The 15040-nt window shown below is 39.9% G+C and overlaps 1 protein-coding gene across 6 annotated transcripts in view; it reads right to left on the minus strand.

The window, feature by feature from the left end:
* Positions 1–957: 957 nt before the first annotated feature.
* RABGEF1 (RAB guanine nucleotide exchange factor 1) overlaps positions 958–15040 on the minus strand; it is a 67573-nt gene continuing 53490 nt past the window's right edge. For all 6 annotated transcript variants that reach the window (XM_055341333.1, XM_055341332.1, XM_055341331.1 and 3 more), the window contains 5 exons: positions 14803–14884; positions 13767–13899; positions 12449–12540; positions 7680–7936; positions 958–3537 (listed from right to left, as the gene is read on the minus strand). In XM_055341333.1, the coding sequence (XP_055197308.1) occupies positions 3139–3537; positions 7680–7936; positions 12449–12540; positions 13767–13899; positions 14803–14884 (963 nt within the window). In that variant the 3' untranslated portion in view covers positions 958–3138. The remainder of the gene's footprint in view (positions 3538–7679; positions 7937–12448; positions 12541–13766; positions 13900–14802; positions 14885–15040) is intronic.

Raw genomic sequence — 15040 nt, forward strand, 5'->3', positions numbered from 1 at the left:
AAGCAGGCTCCATGCACCGGGAGCCCGACGCGGGATTCGATCCTGGGTCTCCAGGATCGCGCCCTGGGCCAAAGGCAGGCGCCAAACCGCTGCGCCACCCAGGGATCCCCAGAGAAGTCATTTTGTATAGTTACTTTTGATGGCTATTCCTAGCATTTCCTATCTCACCATTTTAGTGAGATTTAAGTTTTCAATATCAGTTCTCTTGGTTCTTCTATATAGAAGAATCACCTATACATAACAGCTATCACTTGAGCACATAGCATTGTTAGGTACTACTGCTAGTCATTTAATCCTCATGAGCCCTTGAAGCAGGCACAATTGTTATCCCCAATTCACAGATTAGGGATGTGAAACATGAGAGACTTGCCCAAGGCCAAAGAGCTAATAAATATCTAAGTGGAAGCCAAAACTCAAAACCAATGCCAAGCCTCCCAGCTTGAGTTCATTCCTCAACCATGAATGAGGCTAGAACATCCCTATATTGATTAGATTAAGCCCCTTTGCCTGGGTGGCTCAGTCAGTTTAAGCATCTGTCTTTGGCTCAGGGACTGATTCCAGGGTCCTGGGATCAAGCCACATGTCCCGCTCCCTGCTGAGCAGGAAATCCACTTCTCCCTCTTCCCTCTCACCCTCTTCTCCTCATGCTCTCTCAAATAAATATAGTCTTAAGTAAAAAAAAAAAAAAGATTAAGACCCTTTTAGTTCTGTTTTAAGACTGAGTACTTGCGGTAAAACTTTCAGAACAATGGGAATATTAGTGACAGCAAACATCCTTCTCTTGTTCATAATTTTAACTGGAATGTCACTAATGTTTCCTTTTTTGGAATGGTAATGGTAATAATGATGGTTGTGACTTAAATAGGAAAACTCTATAACATGACAATATTAGTAATGTATATTTTCCTAAGATAAAAAACTAAAAATCTATCTGGAAGAGGGATGGATCATGAAGTCTTATTAATATGGACTTCTGTTCCAAAAGTTTATTTCAGTTACATTTATAGTACATAAAATAGCAATATATTCTTGTTGAGAAGACAGAAACTGGCCACACACAGTATTGAAGCTGACTTAAGAAAAATATAAGCCTCTACCTAAGGCAAGAGTTCATATTTAAAGAATTCAATTAATATGAGATATACAAAGAAATTAATTCAACAACTTAACGATATGTAAGAAATCAAAAGAAGACAGCTTTTATGGGAGGCCGATATGCACGTTTTATTTAACAAATATAGTGTACAATGACTAAAAGAACTGTATATTCCCAGGAGAATTAAGAATGTGTATACCTGGATTAGCACCTAGAAAGTACATAGAAAAGAACAAAGGAACAAGGGGACCGTCTTCTACAGAAATCGCTTGGGCCTGGGTTTTTAAGTGCAGATTCTCACTGGGATTTGATAGTAACTCACTAGACTCCATGTGAGCTCAGTGATCATTGACTTAGTTAACTGCTTCACACCTTCAGTGCTTTATGACAACAGGTGTATTAACCTGATGGATCTTACATGTAAATTTAAGTATAGGATAAAGTTTTATACTCACCCTAGATTTATTCCAAAATACTGCACCAAAAGTTTGTGGTACGCTATTAGGAAGACATTGGGAAAGCAAAGAAACCTTAACTACTTGCGTGATGTGACCTTTTTTCAGAATGGTGCCCTAGAAATTACTCACAAAGTCACAGGTGCACTGGTAATGTGTAGAAATCAGTGACTGGTCGAAGGATCATACATGGCATATTTAAGTTATGAAGGGTTCCTTTAGGATTAGGAAAGGTTCCACACTGCCAGTGGCTGTAAAATCTCAATGAATATCGGTTAACTGTACTGTGCATTTAATGCAATATTCTTTGGTTACATTATATTAACCACCAGGAGGGTAATTTCCTCACTTAAGAAACAGATCAGTGGTTCTTAACTGGAGATGATTTTGCCACCCTCCCACTCCCAGAAACATTTGGCAATGTCTGGAGATATTTTTTCACAACTGTGGGGGGTGCCACCAGTGTCTAGGGGGTAAAGAAGCCAAGAATACTGCTAAGTATCCTACAATGCACAGGGAAGCCCCCATAACGAAAAATCCTCAGCCCCCGAATGTCAGTAGTATTGAGGTTGAGAAACCCTGAAATAGGTTTATATGACATGTGTCTGGGTTGTCCATCAACTCAAAAATATGCTACAGAGGCAGAAAGGCACCTGTGCACGTGAGGGGTCTGAGGGACAACCCCCCCCCCCCAAATGGCTCTCATCAGTGGAGTCCTATTCATTCCTTTCTTCTGATCCAGACCCAGGACCAGCTCCTTTACAAAGAAATCTATATAGATTTCCTGAATGAGTGGAGGAAAAAGGTGCAAGAAGCATGGTTCAAAGTCTTCAAATGACTATCCTGAATAGTAACTTTATGTGACCTTAAAATTATTCTGAACCTCAATGGTGTCAGTCTCTGACTGTACAGAACCTAAATCAAGACTAACATATTGTTAAAGATGGAGGCAACATTTTAAGGGAAGTATGTCTAAACACTTCTAGATTCATTTAAGTGGGGCAAACCAAATAGAATGGAGTTAAAGGCAAACATTCAATATACTTCATTTTAAACTAAACAAATTAACACATGAAATGCCATGCACAGCAGACACCATTCCTTTTTTTGTTTTACATATTTACAATTTTACATATTTACTTATCAATATATCTTCTATCTTTTACAATTATAAAATTATTTCAAAGTGTAGAATAGTGGTACCATTGAATTCCCTTAAACATATATTTTGTAGCATTCATTTATTTTATCCTTTAAAGGCAATTATTTACCCAAATCCAAACCACAGTGAATGCCACAGAGGAAGCACATAGGAAAATCATGGAGAAAAAAATAGATTTAGACAAAACTTTCAATAAATCTGAAATGAATCTATTTCAGTTAACTCAAATAAATAGTATTTTATTATTTACTATGCTTCCCCTGCCAGGAAAAACAAAACAAACAAAACAATCCCCACAAACTGTACCTTTAAAAATGCTCTGACATTTATAAGCAATTAAGTTATAGTCTAGATCCCAATCATGGACTATAATAAGGGCTAGCTACAATTTAGGCTCAAATAAATACTATCCACATAAATTTTTATCATCCTGCATAAACCTGAGGTTGCAATGGTGGAGGAAGTTTATCGTTTTCAACATTTTCAGAGTCAATAGCTGCTAAAGATTGATTTGGGGGCTTAATTTCAAGCGGGTATTTCTCAACAATGTCTTGTACCTCTTTTGCAATTCCATCTGTCCACTCTATTAGGTCTTTTTCAAGTTTTTTTGCTTCACTCATGATCCTTTCTTGCCGTTCATTCAACTGAGACAGAAGATCCAAGTTCTTATACATTTGCTTAACCCCTAAGCAAGCATCAGGAGACCAATTCTCAGATTCTTGCTTCCTGGGAGAAGTCTGGCCAGACATGTATCGATCAAAATCTTCTTGACTTAAATTCAAAGACTGAGCATCTAATTTCTCAATGAAAGCCACAGCACAGCACTACAAAAAAACCAGAATGTTATTTACTATAGTTATATGAGGAAAGCTACAAATATTCAAATATATATATTTAAATCATTTTATTATGGTGAATTTAAAATGGAATCAAAAGTAGACAAAACAGTCTAATGACCCACATTGGACTTCAGCTTCAAAAATTATCAACTCATAGCCAATCATGTTTCCTTTATAATCTCATCTGAAACAATACATTTCTTCCTTAAAAAAAAAAGAAAAGCCAAATTGCCAATTGCCATTGAGTCTGTCTAAAATTCAGTCCTCTCCTTGGGCTATTCAAAGGTCCAGGGGTCTTGTACAGAGTGAAATACTAGAGAAGGCACCTTAGGTGTTTGTTATACATGGGCTACTACAGAGCTTCATGTGGACAAAAAATGAATGATTCCTCAACCCTGGAGGCTCTTTGTGTCCCTGACACATTGCAAGGAAGAGGAATCACTGCTATGGCCAGGAACTCTGGGGAACATGCGCCATACAGCCATTCTTTCTCAAGGTCTAGCCCACCCCACAGGTGCTCACTCAAGGCATGGCAGCTACTGGGCGCATTTTCCAGGACCAGTGTGGCACACAGACTTCTGGTCCTTGGGGGACTTTTGGTCCTTTAACATCAAATAGTTTAAAGAATAAACTCTGAAATCAGGCAACCTGAGTTGTCACCTCTGTCACATGATAGCCTAAGAGTTTGTGAACCTAGGAAAGTTATCTATGCTCTCTGAGGTTTCTGCATCTGTAAAACAGGAAATACCATCCAGATTTCTAGTGAGAATTCAACAACCCAGCACATGCAATGAATAAATGGGAGCAATTATTAGTAAAGAAATCCTGGGGCAAATGCTCAGTTGAACAAACAGACACCTGTTAGCTAGCTATACTTTCTTATACTGATTTAATCTTTCTACAAGGAAGATCAGTTTTCATGTTTTTATTTATTCATTTTTATCTGTATTTTTAAAGTAATCTCCATACCCAACATGGAGCTCAAACCCATAACCCCGAGATCAAGAGTTCACATATTCCATTGACTGAGGCAACCAGCTGCCCCTCACATTAAAAAAAAAAAATTGTGTAAAAAAAAAAAAATTGTGCATTTTCACAAGGCATGCAATATAAACAGAGGAAAACAGGCAGCTCTCAGAATTTCTTCTGAGAAACTCATTCCCAGGATCCTTCATTATTGCTCAAAAAAAGTGAATCACTTTAAGGAATATTTAGCAAATCTACTACACCTGACTGACCCTTCCACACAGGCTTGCACTGTGTCTATGGAGGTGTTGCAGAGGAGGAATCTAAGATGATGATTCTAACATTCCTGGCATGGATATATGCTATTGCCACAAGTGGAAAGAGTATATATCAGAAAAGAGAAAATCATTTGATGGGGAAACAGTTTCAGTTTTGAACAAATTAAAATTTGAGGCATAAATAAATAACTGGAAGTGGAGCTCAGTCTGACGGCAAAACAGGTGACACAAGCCTGTACATCATCACCGTACAGGTGACAGCAGAGCTGCGACCAGAGGAGACAGCCTAGGGAGAGAAATGCAGAGGACAGAACCCTAGGGAATAACACAATTCAAGAGGAAGTAGAGGACATAAAGCCTACAAAGAGACAAGGAAGGAGTAGAATTGTGAAATCCAAAAGACATAAGAAGTTCTAGAACAAAGGAGTTATCAAAAGTGTTAACAGAAGTAAGAAAAGACTGAGAGTTTTCATGGGATTTGACAACTGGCAGATTTTTCACTTTTGCTAGAGCAGTTTCACTGAAGCACAGGAGTAGAAGCCAGACTCTGAATCAGACAAGAAGAAGATGGAGAAATAAGGTGCAAACAAAGTTAAGGCTGCAGGTCAAGGCTCTGGGAAGTGGCAGGAAGCAGTGAACCAGCAGCCTCCATTGCTGACCATGAGGGCTACCCTCAAACACCTCCTGGTCCTGCTCATTTCTTCTACTACCAGTCATGTCTCCATCCCATACTTCTCAGGGATTTTCAGATCATCTAATGTTCCCTAGATTAGGAAGTAAATCCAAAAGGCTCTCCTCTAGCAGTCAAGAACATGTTTCAATTATGTTAAGAAATGAGTACTTCGGGGCACCTGGGGGCTCAGTGGTTGAGCATTGGCCTTTGGCTCAGGTCGTGATCCCAGGATCCTGGTTCGAGTCCTGTATCAGGTTCCCTATAGGGAATCTGCTTCTCCCTCTGCCTATGTCTCTGCCCTCTCTCTCTGTGTCTCTCATGAATAAATAAATAAAATATTAAAAAGAAAAAAAAAAGAAATTAGTACTTCAGGGGTACCTGGGTGGCTCAGTTGGTTAAGAACCTGCCTTCGACTCAGGTCATGATCTCAGGGTCCTGGGATCAAGTCCCGTGTCAGGCTCCCTGCTCAGTAGTGAGTCTGCTTGTCCCTCTCCCTCTGCCTGTTCATGCTCTCTCTCTCTCAAATAAATAATAAATACAATCTTTAAAAAAAAAAGAAATGAGTACTTCAGTCACTTAAACTTTTTTGGGAAGTATAGTTTAAACGACCATGTGTTTGGAAGAATGATAAATACTGCAAATAATGGGGGGATCCCTGGGTGGCTCAGTGGTTTGGCACCTGCCTTTGGCCCGGGGCACAATCCTGGAGTCTCGGGATCGAGTCCCGCATCAGGCTCCCGGCATGGAGCCTGCTTCTCCCTCTGCCTGTGTCTCTGCCTCTCTCTCTCCTCTCTCTCTCTTTGTGTGTGTGTGTGTCTACCATAAACAAACAAAAATAAATAAATAAATCTTAAAAAAAATACCGCAAATAATGGAGAAAGCATTGTTTTGAAAAAGAGCATTCCTGGGATGGGTTAAATGGGTGATGGATATTAAGGAGGGCACTTGCGAGGAGTACCAGGTATTGTATGTAAGTGATGAATCATTAAATTCTACTCCTGGAACTAATATTACACTGTATGTTAACTAACTAGAATTTAAATAAAAACTTGAAAAAAGGAAAAGAGCTCTCCAAAGTTGAGCAGCTGAACCCCAATGGTTGAGGGTGATGAATGACAGGTCCAGGTTTTGAGGGACTGGAAGCTTATATACTTTTGGGAACCCACTTAAAGGAAAACACAATACAAAATTAGGTACAAAGGTGAATACATATTTAGGATGTAAAAACAAATCACAACAAATTTCTGGATGTCTTAGAGATTGAAGTACCATCTATTTAGACGCTTTACTAGAAACGCTTCCTTATGTAACATTAGCTTTCTTTCCCTATTACCCTATACAACTTCCAACATAGGAAAGAAAGCACAGAGGGTGTTTTGAGGCTTAAATTCACTAGTAAATCTAGTCTAAAGCAAACAGACCAAAGTGTAGTCGTCAGTAAAAGAAAGTACTCAGCCTTACTACTTAGACATATATACTGTAATCCTGTCTTGCCTAGGATCAATTAGCACTGTTAACAGTACTTGAAAATCATTTCACATGCTCTAAGCTGACCCTTTTAAAATCTCAGTATTCAGTGCTAAGAGATCAGTTATAGAAATAAAACAAAAAATAATTCTTTTTTTTTAAAAAAGGTGTTTAAGTTTTTTTTTAAATTTTTATTTATTTATGATAGTCAGAGAGAGAGAGAGAGGAGAGAGAGAAGAGAGAGAGAGAGGCAGAGACACAGGCAGAGGGAGAAGCAGGCTCCATGCACCGGGAGTCCGACGTGGGACTCGATCCCAGGTCTCCAGGATAGCACCCTGAGCCAAAGGCAGGCGCCAAACCACTGTGCCACCCAGGGATCCCCAAAAAATAATTCTTAAGTCCTTTAAGAAAAAAATAAAAATCCATTATCTGATTCATTCATGGTTAAACAACCCAACTAGGTGAATGGCCCTTTTACCCAGGACCTGGGAGAGCGATGGCCAACAAGCAGCAGAGATCCTCCACGTGGCTATCACGTTTTCCATACGAGTACCAAAATTTCTGGTCGAGTACTGAGAGGTGAGGAGTTTGTATGGTCACGTGTGCTATGTGACACCAAGCAAGCATTCTCAGCTCAACTCAGAGGCATTAAACAGTCACTAGCCTGTAAGTGATCTGTTACATCCCTAAAATAAGTACTTTCATTGGTTCTTCTCTGTAATTCCAAGAAATCAAATATTTACCAGATTGGTGAAATAGTAGCCATCCTCTCCAGTCATCAATCGGCTTGGGTTGCAGAAGCGGGTGATATACTGGATATTGGACTGAAGACGTGGGGGGTTGCCCTTCAAAACAATGTAGATGAGAGTTGGTAAAAAGTCATCGGCTGAGGCTGGCTCATTCTTGGTGATCTTAATGGCATTGAAGATGTGCTTGCTACACTTGGTGATGCAGGCCAACTTATCTCGAGGTACACGCTTTGAATCCATTTCAATGATATCTATAAAGCAGAAAAGACACTGCTTCCAATGAGAAACAATTCCATAAAAGAAGCATTAGAATAATCCTTTTTTAATCTATCGAGTTACAGCGGTACCCTCGCTAACCCCTTCTATGGCAGATAATTTAATATATAAAAAATCTGATGGGCAGCCCCGGTGGCTCAGTGGTTTAGCGCCGCTTTCAGTCCAGGGCCTGATCCTGGAGACCCAGGATCGAGTCCCATGTCAGGCTCCACGCAGGAAGCCTGCTTCTCCCTCTGCCTGTGTCTCTGCCTCTGCCTCTTTCTCTGTGTGTCTCTCATGAATAAATAAAATCTTAAAAAAAAAAAATCTGACCACAAAAAAACATAAGCACTAGCTCATTCTTTCAGGATGCATGACCATGAACCAAACACTATGTGCATTATTTCTGTGCTCCATGAGCCTATTTCTTTTTCATCTTTTCATCCCTACTACTGGGAAGGGAACTGGGGTTCAGAGAAGTTTGATAATTTGCCTAAAATTATATAGACAGCAAGTGACAGTGGGAGGATTTGAAATCCAATCTGACTCTATTAAAAACCAATGCTTTTAATCACAATGATAAACTCCTCATGAGCTCGTTGAATACAAAGAGTTTTTCCTGATTCTCTTCCTCTAGTACCCTGTTAAAGTCAGTTTAGAAAGCATACTGCTTTTTGGAAAGGTGGGTACAATACAAAGCATCACTGTATTGGATATCAAACTACAGCTGCTGAAATCTATCCACACATAGGTAGGTCAGAGCAGCCAGTCTCCATGGCATATAAATCCTCAACAGCTATAAACATCTACAGCACCTTTATGACATTTATACCTACTAGTTAGCACAGAGGATAGAGCAGGGTATAAAATTTAATCTCATAAATACCATTCATTTCCCTCAGAGAAAAATTACTTCATTGTCTCTAACGACCACCAAGTGGTGGGCTCTTATAAATGCACTCCCTGTGTCACAAAGACTAGGGAGTAATAGGGAATAGTTGTCAGCACCACTAGAACCACACAAGAAGGGGGGAGTGTGCCCTCTGATGTGCGTTTCTGCTTGCAATCTGAAGCAACGTGAAAGAAACAACTGAGGCAGGTTAATTTGACAGCAATTTCTGGCCAATAGCGGGAATAAGAGTTTCCAATTTAGACAGGATGGTGGTGCACACCGGAGTTCTTTCTGCTCCCAACTCCCATCCCTGAAGTCGGTTCCCAGGGGACCACCAGCCATGGAAGAACAGGTGGGGGGTGGGGGGCAGAGACATGGGACAGTGTGGGGGCCAGATTTTAATTTATTAATGCTTTCATTCCCTGTACCCACACGTCTGTCATGTGCTTTTGCTTATTTTATAGCTTAGTTCCTTTAATCTTTTAATTATGGGTTGTAATTATTGTTAATATATCTTAGTCTACTTTTTCTATTTGAGTAGAACATATTACAAAAAAGATTTGGGGGAAGACTTTTTTTTAAAACCTTTTTTTACTACTTTAATTTATCCTATTTAGCTTCCTACCTTTTATTATTGGTTTTTATTCTTTATTTTAAACTTTTAGCCACTTTCTCATTAATGTTTATTCTTTTATCTGGAACCATGTGTTGCTGCCAATGCCAAGAGGGAGAGCCTAGAGTGTAAAAAGGAAGAGAAGGGGGATGCCTGGGGGGCTCAGCGGTTGGGCACCTGCCTTTGGCTCAGGGCGTGATTCCAGGATCTGGGATCGAGTCCCACATCAGGCTCCCTGTGGGGAGCGTGCTTCTCCCTCTGCCTGTGTCTGTCTCTGCGTCTCTCATGAATAAATAAATAAATCTTAAAAAAAAAAAAAAAAAAGGAAGAGAAGGGAAGGAAAAAAGGAGTTAAGCATGGGGGGTGGAGATTCCTCCCACACTCTTTGTTCTACAGTGACCCTTCCCCTTCCTAGCATCCTTTAAGCCTGAAAGAAGTTTTTAGGGGGGAACTCCCCAGCACACCGCTCTAAAGCGTAAACGAGGGGATCTGGGAGAAAATAACAGAACAGGAAACTCATAACTGTATTAATTCTTCTACTATTTCCCACCCTAGTCTGCCTATTATTTGCTTTTCACAGCCCTCAGACACCTGAATTGTGTTTGCATTCAAGGTTTTTATGTGTAATCAGTAGGAAAGACGGACTGAGTGTGTGCACTCCATCTTGGCAGGAGTCTAGTTTTATCTTTAATGAAGTTTTGAAAACAAAGTAGGCTACACCTGTTGGTCATGATTTCTCAATCTTGGCACTAATGATATTTTAGATAGGATCATCCTTTTTGTAGGAGACTGTCCTGTCCTGCAGGATGTTTAATTGCATTCCTGGCCTCCACCTACTAGATGACAGATGTCAAATGAAATGGAAAATGCCTCATTCAGTGTATTTATCAACAAAACCGACAGCGCTGATTAGTAGTAACACATGGGATGATTTAGAGAAATTTAACTGATGTCTCCATTTTTAAGACTACTGTTACAGACTATCCTCTCTGGTTGCTCCTGTACTTAGGCTAACAATTTTAGATTAGGAAGAAAGTAATCATACAGCCTTGTGTAATCATACACAAAATGTATCTGCACTTGGATTGGCAAGATATGGGGGCTAAGACAAGAAAGAGTAGGAAGGTTTTTAAATTTTTGTGGTCAAATTCCCACTATCAAAGAATCTCCTCAAATTCTTTTTTTTTTTAAATTATATTAATAAACTGTTGATAAACTGAAATCCTCTTAATTCTGTTTTTGTTTTTCATTTGAGACACACACAGAGAGAGGACAAGCAGGGGAGCAGCAGAGGGAGAGGAAAAAGCAGGCTCTCTGCTGAGCAGGGAGCTCGAAGCAGGGCTCAATCCCAGGACCCTGGGATCATGACCTGAGCCAAAGGCAGACGCCCCATCTGACTGAACCACCCTGCCACCCTCTCTTAGTTCTATTTTTAAGCAAACAATGGTCTGGCTCTTGTAGTTTCTGGTTTTACAAGGTCTATCCTATGGCATTTCAAAAAAGAGTCTGGGACATAAATTCCTATGAATTACTTAAACATAAACCAGTTGGTCTTGAACTTGGCCAGAATCTTCAGAAAAAAAAAACACAAGTACAAGGCCCCATATTCAGGCTTCTCATCTTTATTCTCCAATGAAGTTCCCAGAGCAAAAGGCAGGAGTGAGAGTGGGCTTTGACCCAGAGCAGTCAATTCATGAAACCTACAACACAGCCTTGCAGAAAAGCTCTGAACAACAAAGATAACAGTATTTAGCTAGGCCAGTTAGACTCTACCAGTGGAATTACAGAGAATAATTCATTTAATAACAGGAGCTAAAAAAGCAAAGATATACAAAGAGAAGCAGAACCTGAGAGAGTGGAAGAATCATCTTAATAATAGTCCCTAAAGGGGCCTATGAGAGTCCTGATTCCTTTCCTACTTGATAGTATCTTAAGCAAACCCTCATTTCTTCCTCTAGTTCTTATAACCAAAGGAGCCTACCTGATGGCTTGCCCCCAGCCAATACTAACAGCAACTGATCAACTTTCTTTCTCAGCGGAATTTCATTAACAACTCTAAATAGGCAAGTTTTTCCAACTCGTCTTAATAAAAAAGAACCTGACCAAGGTTGGATACCTTCTCTAGTAGGAGGAATTTGTTTTGATTCTTTTTTATTTTTTGTAACTTTCATTGTATACTTCTTCTGCTGGGCTAGTCCTATGAATAAGAAACAGAAACTTTATTAGGTGCCTAGACCTGTCCAGGATGTGGAGCCACATCAGTTCAGGGTACTTCATTTCCATCTTGAGCAAACCAAAAAAATAATCCAAAGCACATCTTTGACTAACAACCAATTAGAGAGATATTATTTTAGTATATACCTGTAGCATGGGGATTACCTTGCCCCATCAATTCTCTTCCTCTCTCCAAAATTATTTTGGATATATAAATGTAACTGAGTTTTAAGAAATTTGCCCTAGCTGGGGTGTCTGGGTGGCTCAGTTGGTTAAGCGTCCAACTCTTGACTTCAGCTCAGGTCATAATCTCAAGCCCTACTGTTGGGTTCTGCACTCGGCATGGAGGCTGCTTGAGATTCTCTCTCTCCCTCTTTCTGCCCCTCCTCTCCCTTCCCCTTGCCCCCATCACTACTCTCTCTTTCAAAAAAGAAAGAAAATAAGGAAAAGAAAGAAAAGAAAAGAAAAGAAAAGAAAAGAAAAAGAAAGAAAGAAAGAAAGAAAGAAAGAAAGAAAAAGAAATCTGCCCTAACTGCATTTAACCTTAGTTTATTAGTTCAATGCCCCAAGAAATAAGAGACCCAGGTCACAGAAAGTAAAGAAATGTAGTTCACCTACTAAAATAAGTGCTTCAAATTCAGAAAACTAGCACACTTACAAATTGCTTTTACTGCATTTCAATATGTCTTTGGCAGTCTGCATTTTAGGTACTTTACTATCTCTATGGTATGGACTTATGTTAACTTCAAGGGAGAAACATCCAGATAAAAAAGCTCTCTGTTCACTGACCTGTGATTGCTTTCACCACCATATCAGATACTTCTGAAATTTCTTCATTAACAGGGACACAAAGCATCTGAGGTGTAACCCAGTGCAGGGCTCTACAAAGAGGGAGAGACAATAAAAAAAAAAAAAATTCCAAGAACGGGCAGTCATTTGTCTGTCATTTCCTTCAGTGAAGGGGAAATACAGGCACCACTGACGAATGAGGCAATCCTAGGCCCCACCACATTGCGCATGACCATCTCAGGAGCTCAGGGGAAGTGACCAGAATTCTAAAATGAGGCTTCTCTTCTGCATTTATCACAAGAAAAGCAGAAGACAATTTTACTGGTTGAAATGAGATTATACTGAGGCTGAAAGATATCTGAGACTGAAGATTTGAGACCTGCTGCTCCTTTCTTCATTGTACAACACCATAATGTCCGTTTAGGTTCTGCCCTCAACTTCTGAGGCACACCAGAGGTGGCAGGAGATCAACGAGCATGTGTCACTGCAGTCTGAATCCCTGAATTTCCTGGTCACACCCTAGCTTCACAGAAGAGATTCTTGCCTGATGAATGCTCTCACCCTGTACATCAATCCAAAGTCCATCTAGTTCCTCCTGGCTCCATCTGCCACCTTCTCAAAACCAACTCTTCGCTTCTGGTGTGACACTATCAAGAAGAGATCTACTAATGAGCAGCCTCACTGTTTGGGAATCCTGTTTGGACTCCTAAGCCCCTCCTCCAGGAGCACCTTACCACAACCAGCCTTGGACCCATGCCCATATTCAGATAGCCTATTTTCTAAAGGTTTCATTGCCACTGGAATACAGAGCCCTGGGGCTCACTCTACCACTCAGGGAAGATGGAGTGCTTTGGGAAGTGTTATCAATCCCGTGTGAGTGGGAAGATATGATCAAAGGAACAGCTAAATAATGAGCACCTCTAGTAGGGAGGAGGAATAATGACACCTACTGCCTTCACATGGATATTTACAGCTTCTTGCCTGACAAGACTGTTAATGAAGTGAGAAAATAATGAAATTTCCTCCTGTTCCTTGGAAATTTTGGAGATTTGAAACAATCTCAAACATCAGATCGGCTTCTTTTCTAAAGCTGCTTAGACTCAGATGGATAAGCAGGAAGGTGATTTCAGCCCTTTTCTTCTATCAATTTACCATAGTCCTTTTTGTTTGGCATCATGAAGAAGATTAGATGCTCAGGGTGGTGGGTACCTTTGCTGGGTTTTTTGCTGTCAAGGTGTGAAATGCAAGGGCCGTGTTTTCCCACAATGTGTTCTCTTGATGGTAGAGAGTAAATACAAAACCAAGCAAAACAACTAACCTGATCCTCTTCTGAATAGCGAGATCTTTCTTCTCATCATCAGTAGTTTCTGGACAGAACACATATTTATAGAGACGAGTCATGATGTACTTTTCAATCTGATCCATTATCTTTTCAACTCTTTCTGGAGGCACTGAAATATCCAAATGGACATAAAAGCTCAAGAGAAGGATGGACAGTTTAAATTAAGAGTATGTTTTCACAGCTTTTCCTACATAGCAAAAAAACTAACTTACTAGTGATACATTAAATATATCAAGAAACAAAAGCTTAAGATGTTACATTAAAAAATACCGTTTAAAAAACTTACAACTTTTGGGACTATTGTTTTACAGAATCACTGCTTCTAACTGTAACTGTTTTGGCAGGACCTAACATTGTACACCCTGCCAAGTGGGAAGATCTCAGCAGGGGTCCCTCCCCACGGCTACATCAGGGGAGCACTTGAAATTCCCAAGACTGAGAATGATGGCAACTCACTCTTTCATTTTCCTGAGGTTTACTAAACAACCTTGGAGCTTTTAGAGATGAACAGGTAGAGCTTATTTCTCAGATATACATATATGCTAAGGATATCCTAACGCCCAACATCAGGGGAAGTCAAATTCAAGAAAAAAATCTCTAAAAACCTACAGCTCTAAGTCAGTGATTGTCAATTTTTTTTCCACTCCCCACCCATCTGAGGAATACATGATGATGAAAAATGACTTACCAAAATGGTGATCCAAGACGGGCATTTCGTTTAGAAACCCCTAAGGGGTTTTAATCGACTCTGCCCCTTACCCCTAATGGAATGATTAAACATTGTGCAATAAATTACCCAACTGCTGTGATTATCTTGGAGTGATACACATGGTGGTATTCAAAGCCCCTCTAAGGGTAAGACCAGTTACCAGAATGTCAATGGAGGTGTTTATAGGACAGAGTTGGCAAACCAGCCAGGCCATCAGATAAACAGAGAAAGTACTAAGAGACAAAGCAGTCAGATTCGGTATAATACTAGCAACCCTTTTATGGCTGGCTAACAAAGCATTACCTTTTCCACGAGTCTGCATTCTTTCAGCCACATTCTGGTAAAAATCCTGAGTACACTCTGACTGTTCCTCAATGCTTAAATCCTGAAACAAAGGGACAAAGAGGCTGAAGAAAGATTATGCATAAATCTGAAGCTGAAGAAAGATTATGCATAAAGCTCTAAATTTTACAAAGTTTCTAAAACCCACTTCTTAACTGGTGCTAATCTCAAAAGAACCTACCAATTATATTAACTCTGC

Source organism: Nyctereutes procyonoides, unplaced genomic scaffold, assembly GCF_905146905.1.
Source record: "Nyctereutes procyonoides isolate TBG_1078 unplaced genomic scaffold, NYPRO_anot_genome, whole genome shotgun sequence".
NCBI lineage: Eukaryota > Metazoa > Chordata > Mammalia > Carnivora > Canidae > Nyctereutes > Nyctereutes procyonoides.